Consider the following 24,360-nt stretch of genomic DNA (forward strand, 5'->3'; position numbering starts at 1 on the left):
CAACGCAACTACTCCAAAAAATACCTATGCATTCACTGAAAAAAAGGATACATTAGTTTGTCAACTTAGTTTTCCATCTTATTAATGATAGGGCCCTTCAATGCTAGACAAATATGCATGCATAATGCTCCTCTTCGTGACCATGTAAGGACACAAAACACAGCAGAAGTTGAACAATTAGAAACTATTCTTTATTTCACGTTTCTTTCCGAAAGGCCCAGTGCATACAGCTCAGAGAGCAACTGTTTTGTTTTTGGACTGCTTTTCTACAGCCTGCAATGTCGTCCATACAGAAGAAAATGCTCTCACCTAGTTTGTAAAAGATATGTATGGAAAGATAAAAGGTGTCGTATTTGCAAGATTTTATTGCGTAAAAAGGCTAGTACGATGCTTATCTGGTGGCCTGTATCCCTTCAGCTGTGATGAAACCTCCCTTTATTATTTAGGAATCCAACTACCATCCAATAGCTCTAAACTTTGTAAATATATCATCCTCCTGGGCCCCCACTATTCAAGGTCCTAATGCAAGATTTTAGACAGAGGGAAAAATAAGGACATTTCCTAGCTAGGGAGGGTTCACGCAGTCCAAATTAATCTTAATCCCTGCACATCTTCATTTTTTTCCAGAGTCTTCCATTCCAAAATCCCAGTGAATAACCTTCATATGATGTGGTTCGACTTGCAATAAAAGGTCCTATCCTTTATGTGGGCTGCATACCCCCAGAGAGTATTGTAGAATGCTTTGCTCAGGTTTGTTGAGCTTGGCTGACTTTTTGTCCCAAATATAACACTTGGTCAGTTGGCATCACTGGTTTCCCATTTGTTTGAGTGGTTGCATCATCGACTGTTAAATGGGTGAGGGTTGAGCAGCAGGATTCTTCTAGTTCTTTGGCAAAATCTGCTTTTCAGAGTAAACAAAATAGACTTATTGGCGACAAACTGTTAAACTTTGGATAGTTTGATGAGGCTGTGGGTGGGTGAAACAGTGTTGGACAGTGATGGTCTTTATTGAACCATATTTTTTACCTGCACTTTGAAAAGTGATTTTTAAGCCTGGTCTAATGGGGGCCTTGAAATGTTAGCAGACTTTTACTAACAAGATTTACCCTTAAGAGGCCAAAGTTAAATTCAGGATTGGGGAAAGGTTGATTTCAGTGGACTCTGCTACTGTGATTTCCAATCTACAGTTTAGAGAGGCAGGCAAGCCTCTCCTGAACTATAAATGTAAGATCATGGCAAAAGTAGAATTTTCAAATAATATGAATTTCCAAATAATATTGACTTCTAGAAATCTAGAAAACAGCTGCCCTATGTGATGAAATGGGAAGAGAATCTAAATGTTGAGATGAGTCCTGAATTCTGCTCTCAATAATCGACAAGAGCACTTAAATCATCAAAGTACACCCTAATAAAAGAATGTTTCTAAAAAATGTGTTTTCAGTGACACATTTCCCCACATTGTCTTCATACATGTCTTCATTCTTATTCTCCTCTTTGTGGGAGTTTGTGTTAGGCCTGAGACACTTGGCCATGCCCCAAAGCAAATATTTACTGGAATTAAATTCTCTCGGATCAAGGAAATCTGTGGTTTGCCAATAGCTTTAATCCCACTGATCTCGGTCTTTGGAGACAGCGATGAGGGAAGAACCCTTTGACACTTAGCCACTCTCGATACACGTTTGTTGAATGCAGCTGAATTGACTATTGCACAAAATTGGAAAAGGCTGGCTTTCCATAGGGTGTGGGCAGTTTTGGCAATGAAAAAACTATCAGCGAAATTAACAACCAATGCTTACATTCCTTAAAATATGGAGACCATTTATGCTGTTCAGTCAATGAATATCTTGGTTTATGCCCACATTACTGAAGCATATGTCATAATTGTAATGGAATAACTTGAGGGTTGTTGTTTGTGTTTACGATCTTGCGGGGGAGGAGAAATTGGATTTTGCTTGTTTACATTTGTGATATTTCCTATATTGAGTACCAACGTGGTATTTCCATTTGTGGCTTGCTTGGGATCTTCATGTACTTTTGTTGTACTGATTTTATAAAGATCCAGTTAGGTTGAGGTTGTTGCATATCCCACTGTACAAGAGGTACCTACCCTTAGAAACCCACTGTGCGTGGTATGGGTGGATTTGGTTCAACTACATGGCCCTGTTCTTGTCATGTTGAGGACTAGGACCTCCCCATGCCAGAGAGGAATACTTATGTCTTTGACAACAACTCCCTCTGATTCTCCACTGCCCAAAGGAATGAACATACCCTGAGGGATTCTTTCAGACAGGTCATCCCAGTGGCAGCAGGGAAGGATCTAAAAGACTTTACTTCATAGAAACAAATCACTTCTTTACCAAGTTCAGCAAATCCAAAGAGTGGTGGAAAAGCTTGCCACCGATTGCTGGTCCCCAACCCCTTTTCAAATGGAGATGGTGGAAACTGCTCTTACCTGATTTACATTTGGAAACCAGGGCATGGTAAAAATTCAAGATCATAATCTATTGCGGTTTCACTGGCCCAGCATGTACCATCACATAAAGAAATATGTCTAGACACGTAAAATCTGTCAAAAGTTTTCGCATCACCCACACTTGAGGGCATAATTATAGCTTATGACCCTAATTGAGATTCCCTTCTAGCGCATTGCGGCTGAAATAGCGGCTCCTTTAGAACCTGCAAAGCAAGGTAACAGATATATCGTAGTTATACTGGATTACAAAACTATATGAAAGCATTCCCCCTTAAAGTCAGCACCACACATCAAATACTAAAACACCCAAGTTGGCTTTCTGAAAGATTCTAACAGATTGGGGAAGTAACTTTATGTTTAGACTAATGAGCAAAATAATGTAATTACTCGGGATAAAAGTGTTGCTGACTGCTTTTTTACACCCTCAGATTGATGGTTTTATAGAAAGGCTCATTAAGACCTGGAGGAAACTCCTTAGGAAACTAGTAAAAGAAAATCGCAAGAATTTGGACGTGCAGATCCCTTGGGTTTTTGTACAATCATGTATTGATGCACATATTTTGACTTGTATATGCAAGTACATCATTGCCTCCTTCAAACGTTTGGAAGGAAATTTGTAATTTAGTTTTTATCAGTAACATTGCATCAAGGAGCACTTGGCATATTTAAAGTAATATCATTTTCAGATTACCTATTTTTAATGTATTTTAATTATGTTCAAGTTAGTATTGGAAGTTTTATTTGTTAATGGTGTAAGCTGAAATAAAGTATTACATACCTTTGGGCTCTCTTTGCTGTAAGTAAAACGCCCCAAAGCTCTAGCGAGATTTCCTTCACATGTTGAAGGAGAGTTTGGAGAAACAAGATCAGAGCAAAACCTAGCCCAGTTGACCCAAGCCACCCGGGCACACACAGCCTTTGGGGAACCTGACAAACCCAAGAGAAACAGCAGGCACTATTCAACCAGAAGGCCTGGTTTATAAAATTCAACATGGGATATAAAGTCCTAGTCGTTCAGAAAATAAGCTAAGTTGCACACCCCATTTACGATCGCAGAGTTAGTCGGCAACCACAATTACCATGTGCGGCATCTCTGTAGGAGAATAAAGGAGAAAATCTATCATGTTAATTTACTTAAGGAGTTGAGGTACTCTAATATCACTATGCAGAGGGTAGCTACACTCGTGTGCACTGGAGACACCCTGAACATATCTTAGCAAAGAGCATCACTCAACAAAAGAAAAACCTCCAAGATCTGCTGTATCAATTTCCCTAATGTGTTTTCCATGTATGCAGGTTGAGTGTCAGCCTCCGGCTGCGTTGGTCCTTATGAAACAGATGGAAACATAGCATCCCATTCCAAGATGGCTGCCAGCAGATGACACATCGGCCTCTCGCAAGACGGTGGAACTTTACATTGGCCTTCCATTTTATGACTTTAGTTTGTAGGGTAGGTTGTCTCAAGGAGAGACAAGAACTTGCAAGGATATGAACAAAACCTTAATTTAAGCCAAAGGCCACAACGGTGTTAAATACCTGTAGGAAAAAAAGACTGTGCTGAAATACCATGTGCAGTTTACTTTAGGACAATCCCTGTTTGGGTTATGGCGGATAACTAAATAGGAGTTTTCCCTCACCTTCGCAATCAAAACCTACTAAAATCACTCGACTAGTATCACATTTGTCATTTTTCATGAAAGAAAGTCTCTTAACATTTCCAGCAATGGTGTCTGTTTAACCCAGCTCGAATGTCCAACAGTTCACCCTGTTCTGGTGGGTTTGCAAGATTCCTGGAACTTGGTTGCATAGCTCTCAACCATTTGTGTTGGAAAGGCGGGTGAAATCACCCGATTTTGTTTTTGGCGGGTGAGACGCCCATTGGAATGAATGGGCGTGCAGGAGGCTTGGCGGGTGAGTCAGCCCTTTACAAAGTGGGTGACACCCGCCAAAAGCGTGTGAGTTGAGAGCTATGTGGTTGTCATGGTTCGACCTTCACACCGGGGATCTGTCATTGCAATGCTGACCCGTTGTCTCGACTTGCTGGACGAGACCAAACATGAAATGTACTGCTCCCACCCCACCCTCTGCATACTCAATCAACCAATGTTAAGATACTTTCTTTCGTGATTATGTCAAGATATTAATTGATAGTAATTTGCTGTTACTTATCTGTATTGACATTAATTCTCTCCTGTTACTAAAATCTGCCTGTGTGCTAGCCTCATTTTGCACCAATCCCGACTACCCTGTAACACTCCGTACCCTTCTTCAACTTTGCAGCTTGCTTTCTACCAACCTTGCAGCTACCTTTCCATGGTAACGTAATATCATTCAAGATAATCTTTTGCTGCATAGTGAAAAAATATCCCGTAAAATGAATGTGTTCTGAAGTGTTGGCATAAACTCTAAACTCGCACACCTACTGCCCCTTTGGCTTTATCTCACATTTGCACAATGAAATTAAAAAGTAAAAAGAAATAAACCTATTGTTTTCTTGCATCTTTCTCTGACATTGGAGGGGGCATAAACGTGCACTTCAATTCGTATCCTTTTAAAGTAATGTTGTTTGGTTCCTCTAAAGTTTCAATTTGAGCTTGCGCTCCTTTTATTGTGATTTCGTAATTGAAGGCCCTACGCAATATCTTAACATTGTACACTCATGATCTATTGATATCTGCTATATTCTCTAAACTTTACTGGTTTGGGGAAATTCGGTCTTTATTAAAGGATTTTAGCTACATGTAACGTTTTAAGAAACTCAGATGGATTATTTCTTGGTTTTATTATAAGCAGGAACATGAGTTTAAATGTTGTGAAAAGATTTGAAAATTCCATAATCCTAAAATGGTTTGAGGGATATGTACTTTTATATTGGTTTCATAAGCACCATCAGAGAGCTTTGTTATTTAAAATGCGTGCACAATGTTTGATGTTAGGGATTCATTTAACTCGATGGGACAATACAGGTAAGACTTCCAACAAATGTCCATGTGACGGATTGTCTTGTGAATATTTTGTGTACTTTGCCCTGTTTTTTGTCCGTTTTTTACTCCATTAGGAAAAGACTTTTAAGCCCCGATTTTTAAAAAAAATGTGGCATGTTTGCTCTTCTGCATATGTTAATGTTGCGTGATGCACATGCTACTTGAGCGTGTGCTGTGTATTTGGTCCATGAAAAGGCCTTTTATATCTGGAACAAAAAGGTTGTTTTAATAATGTATGTACTTTTATGAAGAATTATTTCTTCAAATAAAGTGAATTCCCTCTTGAGAGAGATGCTAACATTATGTAAGAGAAGAAATGGATTGCTGGAGAACTGATGATACAGGCAAGTAACTTCTCCCACCCTTTTGGGTAAATAATTAGACAGCATGACTGTTATCTGCTGTATTGCTCATCACTGGCAGCCACCTACGATTTTAAACACAAATGCTATGTGTAGGGATTTAAAATGGTTCATGTGCAGTGTCTATGTGTGTATGGCATGAACGTTGGCAACATCATTTCCTTTTATTAAACTGTTGTGTTCATCTAGATGTTTGGCAATGTATTCAGTAAGTCTGCGCGCCTTTTTTAAATAGAAGCCAAGTGTTCATTTCATTTTATTTAATTATTTATTTATTTGTATATGTTCATGCCAGTAGAAAATGTCAGGCACTTCTACCCTGCAGGTCTAGGAACTGAATGTGCTCTTAATGTTTCTACAGCACTAGCTCTTGGAGTTGACAAGTTTCATTTTTATTTGCATTACTCCTATTAATGTGCATATAGCTTTTCATATATCTGTCTAAAATTAAAAGTGCTTTTTCGTGGCTATAATTCTGATAATTAAGTTGGTAGGCGTATTATAGATTTTGGAAGTTTGTAAAAGGCTTAGTTAAATCCTCCGCTTGCGCTCAAACTGAGGAGCAGATTCTGTGGATTGTGTATTATATTTGTTAGTCTTAATGAAAGAACTTGAGCAACCTTTTATTTTACCATTCCTGCTGTAGGTTTATACGGAAGCTGAACCAGCAGAAGATACTGCAGGTGTCCTGTGGCAGCTGGCACTGCTTGGCTCTTGCTGATGGTATGGCAGGATGATCTATTTTAAGCTCAATTATCACATGCAGGCTTATTTACATGTTTTCTTTTATGTTGGCTCGGTATTGAGACAATTAAAATGTTAAAATCCTCTCCAGCTTATACTGCAACATCTACCCATTTTCTATCTCTATCTTAGCAGCATCTTACAAATGGCAAATTGTGATTAGCTGACTACTTTCGATTGCTCTTCTCAAACCTCAATAATTGTATGAGTACACTGTTGGAAGCAGCTACTCTCTACTCGAGCAGTGTGGTTTGATGCTGGAAACATTTCTTTTCGGAGCCTGCCACTTATCGGTCCAGGGAGGACACGCTGAAGTTTCAGAGGACTGCTGGTTTGTATTCGCAGAGCGTGGTCAAAACTGAGCATGCAGTGAAGTTGCACCAAGGTGCAACTGCTGCCACGAGGGCTGCTGTAGGACTATAGTACAGGGGACTTTGTTCAGATGATGCCAGACTCCACACTGTATGGTTGTCTTCCCCCTCGTTCTCTCTTTCTTGTGGCTGGTGCCTTCATCCCTTGGCCATATTTAAATCACCTCTGCAGTAGATGATCATTAGTGTGGGCTCAAGTGCAGTTATTTTACTGTGCACTCTGTTTTGGCCGGACACAGATTGGAGGAGCAGATTTCTTGTTGCACTCGCTTTTATTCACAAGCACCACAAGGAGTCCAAGCAAGTACAGGTTTAAGTGCTCTTGTTGCTGAACTGCAGAAAGCACCTGTTTGAATTCTACTGATCACCATCTCATTTATCTGGGGGGGGGGGTAAGTGTTGGTTCTTTTCATCTCGATACCATTACTCTTTGAGAGACTTATAATAACCTCCAATGATCAGCTGATCCCGCGCTTAGAAACCACTCGTGATATTCAGCTAATTATAAATGAACAATTATAAAAATTATAAAATAAATAGTTACACTCCTGCTATAATGGACTCCTTGACCTAACAAATGAAGCACTAGAGACATTATCCATCATAACAGTGCTATTTTTAACACAACGTTAATTAAAGTGAGGGCCAATAAATATACTATAGATATGAACACCATTGAAAAGAAAAAGAGACAAAACACACTGGGCCTCATTACGAGGTTGAAGGTGGCCTTGCCGGTTTTACCGGCAAGGCTTCCTCCAAAGTCGCATCCGGGTCTGGGATCCTGCGAATGGGCAATTACTGGGCTATTCCGGCCCAGCCGAACCCGGTAATTGCCCTTTTGCGGGTGCCGGGCCCGGTACATCCCCATTCCCATTTGAGCCCCATAGGGCTCAATGGGCATGGGGATGGTGGTAGCACCGGTACCGTTTATAATGGTACCGGGGCTACCATCATGTTCTGCTTGTGGGTGCCGGTACGGCCACCAGGTCAGACCTGGTGGCTGCAAGGGCATCCGCGAGCAGAACTCGTAGTATGGCGGTACGGTAGCAATGGTGCCGGTAGCGATACTGGCGCCGTTGTTGCCTTACCGCCATACTTGTAAACTAAATCAGCAGTTCTATATTACTCATTGCTACCAGAATCTATAATGATGTACATTACGTAAGTGAGCTAGGCACAAATCATACTTTACTGGTAAGAAAGATCTGGCAGGGAGAGAAGAATAGTCAACCAGTATTCCATTATGTAAACCTGTTGAAGCTACGGATCAACAGGTATCCATGTATGAATCCTCTCAACATGAAGGTGACCTCACAGAGATAAGTGGCTTTATTTCTCTACCTCCTAGGGGTACTCTTGTAAGTGAAGAGATAACTGGACAGATGAGTAAAGTCAAGGGGAAAACAACTAGAACAAACTCCAAGGGAGTTTGGAAATTTGAAAGGAGCCCGAACATTGCTTCTAACTCCATTGTGGTAATACCAGGTGATGCATGCAGCGACGATGACAATCAGATCACTAAGCAACATAAAAAGAGCAAACGGGCAAAAATTGGTGAACGGAAAAAATTCAATGTGCTAATCAGGCATTGAAGAAAAACACTATAACTCAATATCTATCGAAAAGGACAAATAAGAAGGCAGAAGAGGATTCACACCAACCAATAACAAACATTGAGTGTCCCTCAATGGTTCTGCTAGATGAGGAAGCATTAGAGTTAATATCTACTGCAAAATGTTACATAAGGAGCCATTAAGTGGTCCAAGGCTCCAAATGTTGGAATTCTAAGAGCAAATGTCTGGATCTGAGTAATAGCTCCCTTGTGGCCTCCGATTCAGAAGAAATCCAGAAGATTGGCCTTTATTTTAAAGACCTCCTAGAACTGCCAAAGATTTGAATAGATGCAATTGATAATTGAATTTGTACCATTTCTTTCTGACTAGGGGCACCATGATTTAAATAGATCTACTCTGCTCTGGCTTTTTTATATGATCCCAACGTTACAAATATTGACTTCTAAAGATATCAGTCTGGTCAAGTTCATGGTAAATAATAGAGAGGTCTATGTGGTCGCTCATATGCAATCAAAAGTGGTCTATTATCTAACTTTGAGGCAAATAGTCTTATTGTATGGTACTGATTTTTTTTAATACAAAAAAACCTAACCGCAAAAGTGAGGGTGAAAAGACAGTCAGTTGGGATAACAATTGTTAAAAATGCATGCATCAAAAACACTGTTGGTCTCTACCCAAGGGTGGCATCAAGTGCAAATAGCTCATAATGAAAATAAATAAATGAATGGATAAGAGGCAAGATTCGTCCTGTTGCCTGCTTTGCTAGCTAAACTGTCCCAGGTTGAGAAGGATAAGGGACTTTAACAGGGGGAGTTGTCTATTATCTCCTGGATTTCCAGGGGATTCCATGGCTTCCTTGATGGTGGTTCAGAGGTCTTGATGTATCATGTATTTCGACTTCAAGATGTATGACTGACTTCTATTCCCTCTTTAGAATGGTATTCCCTCTTAATAAAAATGGCAAAGAAAGGAGCTTTGGGTTGCCTTAGGGGAGGGCTTATAATTGGGGTCGATAATAGCCTTGGTGGCTCTTTCAAGGAATGCAGGTAGCCTCCGATTCGGTCTTAGCAACAAGTTTAAGTTTCGGAAATATTCAACTCCTCCTGATCAAAATATACTGGAACTCTAAGTATCAGCTCCGATGAGTTGGTCTCGGTGGTGGGTTCACTCTTGTCAGATTGGTGTAATGTTACAGGATCTAATTTATTAGTTCTGGCAGAAGATTTAAGTTGTACCTGTCCAAGTACACCCATGTAGGAAACCGGGATATTGGCTCTGCCAACTCCTGACTTTTTGTCTTTTTGTCTACGGGTAGTATTTGGGCTAAACTTATGAATGACTGGCATCTGTTAAGATTTAATGGAAATATATTGGGATACATTCCGGATAAGCCCATTTGACGTAGAGGAGAACAATTACTCTACTATAGATTGTATCTATACTACGCAGAGGATTGATTCTTTAGCTAAGGTATGGGAGACGCAGCAACAACTAGAAGCAATCATATGTATGTAACACTCATGCTGGAATTTCCTCTTGGGCAGTGCATATTGGAGTTCAGCCCTCTAAGAGGGCTACTGGAAAATAACCAAAGGAATAGGCTCAGATGGGAACATCACCCCAAAGAGGCAGTCTAGGCTCAACAACGGATATGCCTTAATAAAGCCAAAGTAGAAGGAGTATGGGAGGAATTCCTTGTAGGTAGCTATACTAGCATCATGAATTATTTAAATCCTCAGTACAAGGGCATCGAGAAGCCGATAAGATGCCTTTTTTCAGAACGCACACCTAATATAGAGCACGAGCCAAAGCAAAAAGGGAATACAGGAAAGAGATCAGGAGTGCTTATAACACTTTCCGCGGTCATAGTATACAAGATGTCCTAACTATTAAGAGGAACAAACAACAATACAAAAATTACGCATCACAAAGCAACCATGAAATTAAGATATTGACATATAAAAATAGCCAACGATTCTGGGAACGTGTTAATAAGGTAGACGATGCCCAGAACAATTTACAGACAAATCCTGTAGATGAATCCACTTGGCATGACTACTATTCAGAGTACTTTGGACATGACTGATAGTGGTGGTCTCACTTTACAAAAACTGATATTGAGAACAAAATGTACAAATTTGAAATATTCCTGTGCAATCGGCCCAGATGGACTATCTAACATTATCCTCAAACACACTCCTGCCTATTGGAGTGATTTCCGTATTCGCTATTTGCCCAGATAAAGTGCTGACGGGCTAATTCCAGATTCTTTGCACAAAAGCTATTTGGTCCCTATATTTAAAAAAGGAAACTGTACCAATCCCTCAAATTATAGGCCCATTGCGATACTAGACATGACGAGCAAAATCTTTGATGCACTGATTCTGGATGAATTAAATGAGTTGGTAAATCAGACTAACAAATTGTCAGTTGTCTAAATGCGGTTCCGCAAGGGGGTGGGAACAACATTGAATGGGTTTGTGTTAAACTCACTTGGAGGCCAAACGCAAATAAAAGAGAGTTTACCCATATATGCTGTATTTTTAGATCTAAGCTGTGTTTGACTGTATAGACAGACAAAGGGTATGGAACAAACTTTGGGAGTGGGGAATACCTCATGGGCTGCTAAAAATTTGGATTAATTGTATATATTTGTAAATTCTGACTGATTTGTCAGTGTAACCTTCTCTGGCTGATCGAGATTGATTTCCGATTTCCTGGCTGCAACATGGACTCCGAGAATACAACCTATCAGTCCGTCAGCTTGCGCTGTTTGTTTTACTAATGTGTGTGTATATGTGTATATATATATATCTATATCAAGCAAATAGTCCCAAGTGCTACCAGTATTGGTAATATTGCCAGTACTTTCGCCAAGGAACAAGAAATAAACCAAAGCACTCCGTCAGTTTAACATGCCAAAAATCATCTTTATTGTTACATGTGCAAAGTTTAAAATACCTGGATATTCTTCCAACCGTAATTCTAAAGAGCTGCAATTTTTACATAATATTCCATGTTAAAATTAAAAAGAAATTGCTTATTACAACATTTGTTCATTTGTTTGGGACTATTGGTTTGTTAGCTGAGGGGTCGCTCCCACTGCCCAGAACTATAAGCACCCACTGGTAGTAGGCTGGGCACCATCAGCGTGGGAAACGCATTTTGGGAATTAAATAAATTGGTAGCCTCCTCCCGTCTCAGAATATAGTGTGCACCGAATTATCAGTTTAATTGTTGAGTATGCTAAGTAAGCAGCCAGTCTTTTGAAGACCACTGCTGAACAAGCTGCTTATATCAGCACAGTGCCTTCCGTCACACCTGGCATTACACATCCGGTTGGAGACATTTTGTAAGGAAGGGGTCGGAAAGCATAGCTGATAGCTAGCACTAACAACTTGGAGCAGCATGAGCTACATCTAGACTTCTAGTAAGGTAGCGAGCGCAGTGCTGATACAGCAATCCTAAAACTGTGAGGGATTGCAATTTTACCCGACCAACATGATGGAGCAAATAGAAGCTAGAAGATTTGCAGCGGCACAAGTTTTATTTAAAATGGACAAAGCAGATACTGAGGCATCGAACATAGATGGCTTGGTAGGACTAACAATAATGTAAAGAATGGACAAACTTGAATGGATAAAGGAAATAAATAAATGGTGGCAGGCCATGACCCTCACAATGTATCTAGAAAAAAAGAGGATTCCAAGAGGTCTAAGAATTTCGACCATTCCTACTTATGAAGAAATGGATACAGATTTGATAGAAGAGTGGACAGAACATACCAACAACTGTTCTCCAGCATGGGGTCTGGCATGGATTCACATGCTCATGAATATTCCCCGTCGTCAGGCTGGGAATCCTCGGTAAAGAAAAATCAGTATCAGTTTTGTTTCTGATCTGTCTTTCGTAGTAGTAACCAATCACTGATCTCTGCGTCATACTGGCCACAGCCAATGACTGCCATCTCCCTAAGCCCCGCCTCTGGCAGCCATCCTCAGATTTGGTAGCACGTGAAGTGTCAGTATGACCAATTGAAGAGCCGCAGAGGGGTAGGCGGGAGGGTTCACATGTGAATCCATGCCAGACCCATGCTGGAGAACAACAGTTACAGGTAAGTAACTTGTTCCTTCTCCAGCATGGGGTCTGGCATGGATTCACATGCTCATGAATAAAAGAATACATAGCAGTACACACATGCACAACCACGGGAGGTGGCAACAGGCTCAACATTAAGCAATAAAACAACTCAACATTAAGCATCTCTTACCTCCTCACCAGGCTCACCTTAAGCGAACAGGTTGCGCAGCACTGCCTGGCCGACCCTGGACTCCTCCCTGGAATCCCGGTCGACGCAGTAGAATTTCGTGAAGGTGTGCGTCGACCTCCACGTAGCAGCCCTGCAGATATCCAGCAGGGGCACACCAGATAGGAACGCTGTGGTAGCTGCGATCGCTCTGGTGGAATGGGCTCTCGGACGGCCGGGCAGCGGTCGGTTTGCAACCGATGACAGTACATGATACAGCCGGAGAGCCATCTGGAAATGGAAGCCTTTGAGAGAGCCTTCCCCTGATTGACAGGTCCAAAGTTCACAAAAGGTTGTGACGTCTTCCGAAAACTCTTTGTGCGGTCCACGTAGAACTTCAGCGCTCTAGCCACATCCAGCGAGTGCAAAGTCCTTTCAGCCGGCGACGAAGGCGACTGGAAGAAAACAGGCAACACCAAGGGTTCGTTGAGGTGGAAGTCCGACGGCACCTTGGGCATGAAGGAGGGGTGCATCCTGAGCACTACCCTCGTTTCGTGAAAAGTCAAGTATGGGGGCTTGCAGGAAAGGGCCTGGATCTCTCCCACCCGTCGTGCGGAGGTGATGGCCACAAGAAACGCTGTTTTCCACGACAAGAACTTCAACGGAGCTGAGTGCAGAGGCTCGAATGGAGGTCCCATGAGCTTGGTCAGCACCACGTTGAGCTCCCACGCCGGGGCCGGAGCCTTCCCCGGCGGGAACGATCTGAACAGTCCCTTCATGAATTCTTTCACCAGACGATGAGACCACAAAGACGTCCGTCCCGTGGCTCTGGTGTATCGGGAGATCGCAGCAAGATGAATCTTGATGGAAGCGTGCGCCAGTCCAGCCTTGGCCAGCGTCAGTAGGTACGGCAGTACTTGAGGAGCCGTAATCCGTAGAGGGTTAATCTGCTGTGCGTGGCACCAGACAGAGAACCTCTTTCATTTGTGTCCGTAGCATTTAAGAGTTGAGGATGCCCTGGCCTTTGCAAGAACCTCTCTGCAGTCGGCCGGTATGTCGTAACCTCCAAACTTGTTCCTTATTTTGCTATGATCCAGACATTGGTCAAATTTGCAAAGAAAGACTGAGAGAAACTTATTGTTGAAATGGAGAAATTCGAGGAAGAATTGTTCGGCTCAAAGGATGCAGATGAATGTAAGAAAAAGGTAGACGGGATGGAACAAAATCTGGAACGATTCGAAGGAGAAATAAGAATTAAGAAACAACAAACATTCCAAAGAGATAAAAAAAAGACTACCAACAAGGGAGAATACATGCCTTTGCTCGCAAATATGAATAACCAGTTGAAGAGCAATTGTTGAAAAATAAGAAAACTGCTAAACCGACCACTGTACCTGTAGTAGAATCCACCTCATCGGAAGTGGAGTCTTCCGATCCAGATCTGAGGCCCATTAGGCTGAATTTGTTAGGAGTTCAAACTCCTTCATCTTGAGGACAAAATCGAGAGGAAACCAAGGGACAGGCTACAGAACAAGAAAACAAGTAGTGGGTCGTAAATCTCGGGGATGCCAGCTCACAGATCAGGACAATTCGTTCTGGAAAAGGACAAAAGAGCAGAAGTAAAGACAAAGGTTTTCAACATATCAGATAGAGCAATCACAGATTCAGAACAGCAGGTCCTAGAATTGGGCCTCTCCTTTGCACCCACACAGAACTTTGACTGTGCTGAAACGCAAATTGATCTTTTTAAACTTCTCCCCAAAGTTAAGTGGAAGAAATTGTTCTCTGCGAAGGTCACACTCGAAGCCTAAATTGCTCATTGTAAGGGACATGGATGCTGTGCTATGCCTAGATACTCTCAATGAAGATACTTTCAGGGATGATGGATTTGAATTGGACAATACAGCTATTTTGGAAATGTATGAGATTCCAACTGATTTGACAGAAGGAACTGGATTCAAACCGAGATCTACATTCAATCCAGTGATTGTGTCTAACAATATCAAAGTCTTTGAGGAATGTGTTATTAAAGGTCTTAAACTGACGGAAGAGAATAATTGGAACAAATCTAATCTGACACCTGTTCAAATACAAGCCATTGAATCTCTGAAGAATGACACAACGATTGTAATAAGACAGGCTGACAAAGGTGCTGTAGTGGTAGTTTGGCAAGGAGTAAATATCTAGCAGATGCCGAACTACAGTTAAATCACTTGACATGTTATGAATTGAAAGGGATGGAATATATGAACAGGTGAAAATGCAACTTGATGGGCTACTGCAGGATTTTAAATACAAATATCTTCTAGAGGGGGGATTAAATCCTCTATATGAATAGACCATCCTATCGCCCCTATAATATACTTTATCCCGAAAATACATAAGAATGTGTCAAATCTGCCGGGTAGGCCTATTTGTCTTACTTCAGATCCGGTGTCCACCTCCCCTTCCCTCTCTTCCAGACTCTCCTCACCCGATCCGTCGGATTCCAGGTCCTTAGAGTGAAGATGCCGCTGAGTCAGGTAGTCTCTCTCCTTTCGTGGTGGATTCTGCCTGCCACGGAAGGAAGCCACAGTGAATGCTTGTTAGACAGCAGATCTGCGGCTCCGTTCCCGTGACCAGGATTCAATAGGGAAAAAGCCAGAAGGCATAAAAAACCCTATTCCAAGATATCACCGCAACCAGCGTGGAAACTCCCAAGGCAGAGGTTGAGCGAGAGCTTCAGTATTTTCCGGGTAGACGGTGTGGCTGCAGTCCTGCGACGGAAGGCAGTCAGAACGAGGAGAGCCAGGGAAGAGAAATGCCGGGCAGCAAGCAGGTAAAAAGAGGGAAGGAAAGAAGAGAGTAAGAGGACGGGAGTACAATGGCTGGGGGGCACTGCTTCCGTGAGGAAGAAAGTGAAGCCAAAGAGATCGCCACCGGCTCTTCTGGCGAGGAGGGAGCTCGGCAGAGAAAGAATGAGAAACAGAAAGACGAGCAGAAAACAGGGAACGCAAAATAAGAGAGGCACACTAGCGTCGGACCCAAGGAGCTGATACAAAATCCAAAGGGTTGCAACGCGGGGGACCGCCGGAAGGAGGGGAAGAAAATACCTTCCGACGGACGCCGCGCGGAAACCACTAGACCACTACCCCTGGGAACCGCGGGATGCGTAATGGAGCACTCCGGGCCGCGCGCGGCACTGCAGGCTCCAACGCGGAAGTAGCCGCCAGCTACGGCGGGGGATGACACTATTGTGTCTTCTAGAGCTTAACTGCTAGAAAATGTTTCCAAATATTTAGATTTCTTTCTGCAGCCATATGCGTATAGGATCTGAGCTCTTATACAAGAGACAGAACAGATCTATTGAATAAAATACAGGGCATAGAATGGGAATCAGAAAATCTGCTTGTGTCATTGGACGTTGTATCATTATACACATCGATCATACATGACAATGGTCTTCGAGCATGTCAGTTTTTCTTGAACTCTCGATCTGTGAGCTACAAACCGCAAAATGGGGTCATCCTTAGTCTTTTGGAATTCTGTCTAACACACAATATGTTCATATTTGAAGATCAGCTATATCGCCACAAATGTGGAACAGTGATGGGTTCCTGCATAGCCCCCACATATGCCAACTTGTATATGGGGTGGTGGGAACTAGAAGTGGCTTGGACTGAATTATATGAAAAATACCTAGATTATATAGTTTGTTGGTACCGGTATATCGACCAGTTTGATTTTTCTATACTTGGAACTTTTTATTGCCAATGGGCACATTTGCAGTAGGTTGCATAGAAAGGAGATCGCCTCTAATTCCGTGTTACATGACAAAAGTCATCGACCAGAGAAACTAAATGATAGCATTCCATATGGAGAAATTCTCAGGGCCTAAAAAAATTGTTTGAATTAGAAGCCAGTAATATGGGTCAACAATTTTTGTAAAGAGGTTACAATAAACAATGTGACTAATGCATATAACACAACTGGTGCTAAGAAATGATTAGAATTGCTCCAAGTAAAGGCTAAGGACAAAGATTAGAATAGTATAAGATTCATAAAAACCTTTAGCAGACAGACGCCTCAGATCGAAACATTGGTCGATATTACAATCCGATAAAGACTTTTTGTAAAGCTAAGTCATTGAAAGACATGCTGTCTCCAAGCATGTTGAAAGTAGGAGAAATTAAAGAGAATGGCTAAAGAAGGCATCATAGAAAAATGGCTTTGACAAGCGCAATAGTTGTAAAATGTGTAGATATGGAGACAAAAAAGAGAATGTCCAATATGGTAAGCATCAATGGAAATAGTGGTGTATATCTCACAGAATTAACTGCTTGACCAAATGTGTAGTTTACCCGATTATATGTCCCTGCAAATGAATGTACATGGGCTCAACTATCTGCCAGCTTAAAATTAGAATATTGCAACATTATCAAGCGATTCTAAACAAAAATGAAAATTATCCTATGTCAATACATTTTGCGGAGACCCTAATAGTGATGCAATACAAATGAGATGTTTTGCCCTTGCCCATATACCCATAGATAAGAGGAAGGGCAACAGGAACCTCAAATTGCGTAAGCTCGAATCCAAACTTATAGTGGAATTTAATACAAAAAAGCCTATGGGGCTCAACTCTGATGAGGAGCTGGCAATACATCTATTAGAAGATTGATATCACTGACTAAAGACAAGTACAAAGATGTTAAACAGACAAGTTGGCATTACCAAGATGGAAAATATCAGGCAATAATGTATTCATGAGACACTAGGTTTTTAATAATTCTCTATGGAGATTGCTTTTTAGATTCCCAGAGATTAATGTTCTTTTATTTTTGAATTTATTACATAATTGATTAAATCTATACCAGATGCACATATCATTGAGCAGTAGACACTTTAGATGGCAATTGTGAATGTAAAAGAATAGAACGCCCACAATATCTATGATGAGACTGATATTCTAAAGTATGATAGGAGGTTTTGACGAATTAGCCCACTGGGGTGTGATAAATAAATCTGTTTAATTTACTAATGGGAATGACATTGACATTAGATGTATACAGAAACACAATATATAAAGCACTATTCACCTTAGGATTTTACAGACATGGGGATATATTACTAAATTATATGCAGCTATTAGCCCTTGTGTTTATCAGAATTAATTGGAATGTACAATTGGTTAGACCCAGATTTTTCAGAGTGTTGGATAATGTAGCCCACAAGGGATATATTATTGGTTGATACCTGATGCTGGAGTGATCTAATACAGAATGGGGTGATGAGTTAACCCACTGAGGCATAATTCTAAAAAGCTGGAATTCTTACATAATATTCCATGTTAAAATGAAAAAGAAATTGTTTATTACAACATTTGCTTTAACGAATGTTATGATTTTTAAATTGCCTGCTGCGAATCAGATGCCTCTGGAAACAATGGGTAGTCCCCTTCGTACGACGCAGTATAATACTGTAGTGGATGAGAAATATGGCGATCAGCCAAGTCATTGGGCCACAAGAGCATAATAATAGAATCTTGATCCACTTCCAAAATAACACACTAAGTGTCCAAAAGGAATAGAATAGGTGGGTGTTCATTAATAACATTATATCCAATTTATAATGATTTAGACAAAACAACACTGTGAATAAGGCAGGCTAAGATGGCCGCCAGATTTACTGTAGAGAGAGCCACACTAAACATAGGTCACATGACCAAAGATCAGTTGACTCTAAAGTGTGTGGAAATGAAAGATGCCCACAACACTTATTTTGCAAATTCTCCTGAAGAAGTCCCAGAGGTTGGGGTGGAATGCGTGACGTTAAGTGAAGCGCTGGGGACTACCCACACTGCTTGTAAGTCCATGTTGGTTGGAAGAATATGTAGGTATTTGAAACTTTGCACATGTAACAATAAAGATGATTTTTAGCGGACCAAGCGAAGCGAGGATGGATAACGAGGGTTCCGGACCGTTATCCCCCGTTCCAGACCCTGCAATGGGGGATGAATGCCATTAGCACCCCAGGTTCTGAAAGCGGGAACCTGGGGTGCTAAAAGAAAAAGCATTTTTCTTCCTAAGGCGGGATGCCTGTGGCGTCCCGCTGCAGGAAGGAAAATCCATTTCCAAGATGGCCACCATGGAAAAGGAATGCGGGCTCCATATAGAGCCCCGCTCCCCTTTCCATAGCAGAAGGCAAAGAGGGAACCCTATGACCATATTACCACAAGCAAATGTTTTCCCCCTTTCAAACCTATCCCACTTTCGAATAACTTCACCATATAGCCGGTCCTAGGTGGACATGGCCACTTTAACCCCATTTGTCATCCTTCGTGGTCATGGGCAGTGGCCAGATTGTCCGGGTCATGTCCTTATGCCATGACCCGGACAATCTGGCCACTGCCCATGGCCACAGGCTATACCTCAGTCACCAAACGTATATCACTATTTTTTGTACCTACATGATGACACTTGTCAAAAAATAAAACACTGGCACAGTTGTAAAACCATGCTTTAAGGTACTTTCCAATGCTCCTTACACGAGTTTGCTGGAAACACACCGATGTTTTATTTTTTTAAAAGTGTCAAAATGTATCTACATACAATAGTCATATAACTTGCCCCCCACTTGACAAAATCCATTCAGACTTTATAGACACATTCAAGGTTGGGTCTGTAATCTCTCTGAAAACCTTTGTCCTCAATCGTCAAGCGGCAACAAAGTTATAAGCCATCCAGAAAATGTTGGAACCCACCCCTAATTTAGCCCCCTCTTGACAAAATCCCAACAAACTTTACAAAAACATTTCTATCTAGATCTAAAAAAAATTTTTCAGACTTTTGTGTAGATTCGTCAAATGGCACCATATTTATAAGCCTTTACAATATTTTGGAATCCCCCTCTGATTTTGTTCCCACTTGACAAAACAACCTCCACACCTTTCAAAACCATTCAGCATCAGACCTAGAATAAAATTTCATAATTTCCTGCAGTTTCATTGAGTGGTGCCAACGTTTTAAGCCATCCACAAACTGCTTTTCACCAACCCTGTAGTGCAGAAATAGGCATAAATGTCCCCAAACATCTGAAGTGTTCGCGAATATCACAGGACTGTACCAGACCATCCGGGGACTGTTTGCAGACTTTGGGGATAAAAAACACCTGTTTTTGTAGGTTCTTATGGCCATATCCCATCCCATCCCATCCTCATCACGCCTCATCTCCCCAGAGATTGTTGGATAAGTTTGACAAGTGCAATGTTGTGCTTTTTAGTATGTTTTTACCGCAAATCCAACATTGAGGGCGTTTCCAAAAATCTGACGCACTTCATGCTTTTCACCATCCAATCAGTGTGCGCGTCTGATGTCTGCGGACATCACCTCACTCTCTAGGCCAATCGGATGCCCGTCTACGGACCGAACAGGGAAGTGAGTTCGCGGGCGGAACCCAGATCTAATCTTTTTTTACCTACTTTTGGACCGTTTAAAAAGAAAAAAAAAATTCCTGGACAGGTTTACACCAAATTTACAAAAGCACACTTTCGGGACCAAGCCGCCGCTCCAGCCTCAGATCTGGTGAAAATCCGTCCAGCGGTTGGGCTGTAGAAGCGAACGAAATATTTTTTCCATTGCGTCTTTGGGACCCCCTATAAGTTTGCCCCCCCCCTTGACAAAACCTCACTAAACTTCACAGAATCAATCTGACAGGGCCATACACTTTTTTTGTTGCAAAGATTGGTAAGGATTCGTCAGAGGGTGCAAAAGTTATAAGCCTCCCAAAAAGTGCTCTTCCTATAGGTTGAGCAGCTTAACCATAACTACAGGGCCACTACCGCAGGTCCTGTAATAGTTAGGGCTGTGTGCTGGTGCCCTGTCTGTTTAATATATACATCTGTTTTGTTGGAGACCATTGCCATTGCCTGTACCTTTCCCCATAAGATAGGTAGTAGCATCCACTTAAGTGTGCTGATTTTTGCAGATATCCTTGTGATCTTTGTTAGCACCGAGATTGTCCTACATCATGCTCTCCAAAAAATAGCACTTTATGTCAAAGAAAATTCTTTGTAGATTAATGTGGATAAAATAGTTATGGAATTCTACAATTCTAATAGGGCTCATAGATCAAATTGGTACATAGCGGGTAAAAGATTAGTAGCTGCACGCCCGAAACATTCTATACCTAGGGTTTCCCCTCTGTACCAAAGTGGGGGTATTGTCTAATTTAGCAACATTTAGGATTAGAGCTATGTCATTACTAGCATAATTGAAAATAATAATGCTAAACTCTGCACATATTCATTGATACCTTTAATGCATTCTACCTCCTGCCATCCGCGAAGATCAGCCTTATCACAGCTTCAGATCCAAATGCACTAATTGGCTCTAATCCTCCGATATCTAACCCCACCCGTGTGTCCGCCTGACTCTAACACCATCTAATGGAATGTAACCTAATGTATATCCTCTATCTCCTTTTCCACCTTATGTTTATTATATGTATGTATGTACCTGTATTGCTAACCTTTTCCTCTTGTAACTAAGCCGAAAATGTGCCTGTAACTGTCACGCCCTGATACCCCTGGGTCTGGAGCGCGTTACAAATAAACAAACAAAGAAACAAAAGATGTACCTACGTTACATAGGGATAATTGTGGAAGAAAATATTAAATTTACCTCGTAGCCTTCCAATGACGTTAATTCACTCTATAGTTCACTATAATTAATGATACTGCATACAATCCTCATCCCTGCTAAATGTACGTAATATATTGTGAATGAAATCATGACTAGTGGTAAATCTACTGTGTTCAAGAACTTTGTATATGAGAATACATCTATTTACAGCTGATTGGAACGAGTCTCGAAATGCTTACCTAAAACCCAAAGAAAGTCAACATAAAAAAGAAACAATATGAATGGGTGATACAAAATGAAAAATTACCTAAATATCAATTATATAAGCAATACGTGAAAATTCATACTAAATATGAGTCAATACCCAGGTATCTAAAAAAAAGAAACAATTCCTGATACAAAAATCAGGTCTGCATATATGCGTTTCAGGTTAGAGTATTTTAGACCTGGCTACCCCTTTTAATGTAGTCTATATTATGGACTGATTGTGCATGAGTGTATAGAGTTTGAAATAATGTAATAATTGTTTTAGCATAATATTCTACTATAAACCGTATAATGTGTAGTATAATGGTTTCACTTGTAAACCAAATATACTTAAATGAAAATAAATTGTACGATTAAAATAATTGGGTGGAAACCACCCATTGAAATGTGCACAACACTCTTCACACAACATGACCTGGTGTCCCATTTGCACCTTTTATCCACCTTTTTACCAAGGGCATCTGACCATAGCATCAGGGGTTTTTTGTAACAGCAATGCTGACTGCAACTGCAAGTTTCTGTAACGCTCACCTGATTCCCGCAGAGGCGCCGGTCTTGACTGGGTGAATGCCGTATCTTCAAAGGTGATGTGTAACACACGGTTGGCTCTTTGGGCTGGACCTCTGTGCACTGTATGTCTGACTCGAAGAGTAAGATGTCTGCAGATAGAAAATATGGGATTAATGAACTGGGGTTATTGGGTGCCTCTCTCCTCTTCCCTTTCTCTTCTCCTGTAGAACCCCAAAGATTAACGCCCTCACCTTAGGTAAGTGAACGCCGAGCTCTCCATCTGCCTCGGGGCAGGGTGCCGTAACCAGTTTCTTCACTGGATAAGGGTGCAGGCCTCTTGACCTCAGAGGACTGCTGTCCGTCGTTAACTGCACAAACGGTAAGTTCTGGGCACTTCAAATGTCTTAAAAGTCTTTTGTAATGATATCTCTTGTTTTGCAGGGTTCCGGCGATGGCGGATGGCGGGCTGATGAGAGTTGAGGATCGAACCCGCGTGAGGAATAGAAGCGCCTGGAAGCACGTAAGTAAGCGCTTGTAGCCTGCTTCACAATGCGCACTAACTGTCCCTTTTATCTTGCAGGTACAAGTTCGGAGCTTTAGAGAAGCTGAAGGGTGCTGGAATACCCACTGGATTCGGCGTGGGAAGGAGTAATGGCACGTGAGTAATAAAGTTGCCCAATGTCTTTAAACGCACCTTCTTTTGTCTTTCAGATGCGGGATGCAGCGCCGAAGGCCTCCGGAGCGTGCAAAGAGCTGGTAAGCTTTTGTCTTTCAGATGCCGGAATGCAGTGCAAAGACCTCCGGAGCATGCGAAGAGTAGGTAAGCCTTTGTCTTTCAGATGCCGGAATGCAGCGCGAGGCGTTGGTGACAGCCGATGGACCAGGTAAGAGATGCGCTGCCACTGAAGACCGTAGTGCTAACCTGTTCTTTCTTTGTCTTTACAGGTGCTGCTGAAGACTGGATTCCAGGATGGTAAGCCTTTGTTCCCTTAGGCCCAGGATCAGAAGCAGAAGACACGATGAGCGTTCTGCTGCAGAGAATGCAGAATAAGGCAAAGCAAGATTCATCCATCGGGTGTGGTTTAAATAGCCTCCTGTAGTGCTTAGGTGTCTCCTTCCACAGCCACGCCTAGGTAAGAAAAGAGTTCCTGCTTTCCAGAAGAGTTCCAGTGTTCTGAACCTAGGGAGTGGCTCCTGCCCCACCCAACAGGAAAAGTAGTCCCAAACAGAAGAGGATCAGGGGTTCAACTGGCAGGTAAGTAAGCAGCATGGTCTGCTGCAGGTAAGTCCACCCAAGCATTATGAGCCCGGCGCTTCCAGCGCTGGGACTGGGCATCTTTATGAGCCTGGTGCCACTGGCGCCAGGACAGGGTCCAAAAGGTCCCAATTGGGACTGGCTGGCACTCGGAACCGGGGTTATGGGTCTGCTTCCAAGGGAGTTGGGCAAGTCCTGATCTTTTGGAAGCAGAGATCATGACAGCTTCACTCCAAATGAGCGTAACATAAATTAAGCCATTGTGAAAGCATTGATGCTAGAGGATGGCAACAGACATTTAAAGGGATTCCAGAACTCGAGGAAAAGGTATGGTGTAGGCACAAAATGCCTTTTAGGGCTTGAGGACAGACTTCCACTGCTGGCATGGTCCACTTACACTGAGTGATAGGCAGAGGAAGATGGGTTATCCTCTCCCCTGGTTTGTGTTTTATGAGGAGCCTGTGTGAGACATTTGGTGAAGGCTGTGTGGCTGCGGTCTGTCTGTGTATGGTTGAATGGAAATTATTGCTTACTGTAAGGAAGGCATGGTATCAAACAGTAAGACCGATACAAGTGATCACAGTTCAAGGGTGTTTATTGGGCATCAATTGGGCTTGAAAAACGCCTATCTAATCCTAAATCTAAAGATGGGAGCAAGCTACGACCATCAAATAATAACGCAGTCCTAGTGGTCTCCTGTCAAACTAAAAGGGCATACACTAATAAACCTATTGCTAATCCTTACTTCTAATGAAAATAGTGTGGGAAACAATGTTATGCAAAAGAAAAGTGTTCAAGAAATTATGTCAAGATATTCAAGCCGTTGGCTTCCCTTCCCCACGTGTTCAACACGGGGCAAGGTGGCACACTCGGGCTTAGCACAGTCTCTGGCTTCCCTAGCACAAGGAAGCAGTTCAAATCTCAGTATCAGGGCCTTCTGTACCAAAGTC

The 24,360-nt window shown here is 41.9% G+C and overlaps 1 protein-coding gene across 1 annotated transcript in view; it reads left to right on the top strand.

Moving 5' to 3' along the window:
- HERC3 (HECT and RLD domain containing E3 ubiquitin protein ligase 3) overlaps window positions 1-24,360 on the top strand; it is a 1,960,519-nt gene that overhangs the window by 466,974 nt on the left and 1,469,185 nt on the right. Inside the window, exon 4 of the mRNA XM_069630741.1 lies at window positions 6,466-6,542. Coding sequence (XP_069486842.1) covers window positions 6,466-6,542 — 77 coding nt within the window. The remainder of the gene's footprint in view (window positions 1-6,465; window positions 6,543-24,360) is intronic.

Source organism: Ambystoma mexicanum, chromosome 6q, assembly GCF_040938575.1.
Source record: "Ambystoma mexicanum isolate Mex_15411 chromosome 6q, UKY_AmexF1_1, whole genome shotgun sequence".
NCBI classification, from domain to species: domain Eukaryota; kingdom Metazoa; phylum Chordata; class Amphibia; order Caudata; family Ambystomatidae; genus Ambystoma; species Ambystoma mexicanum.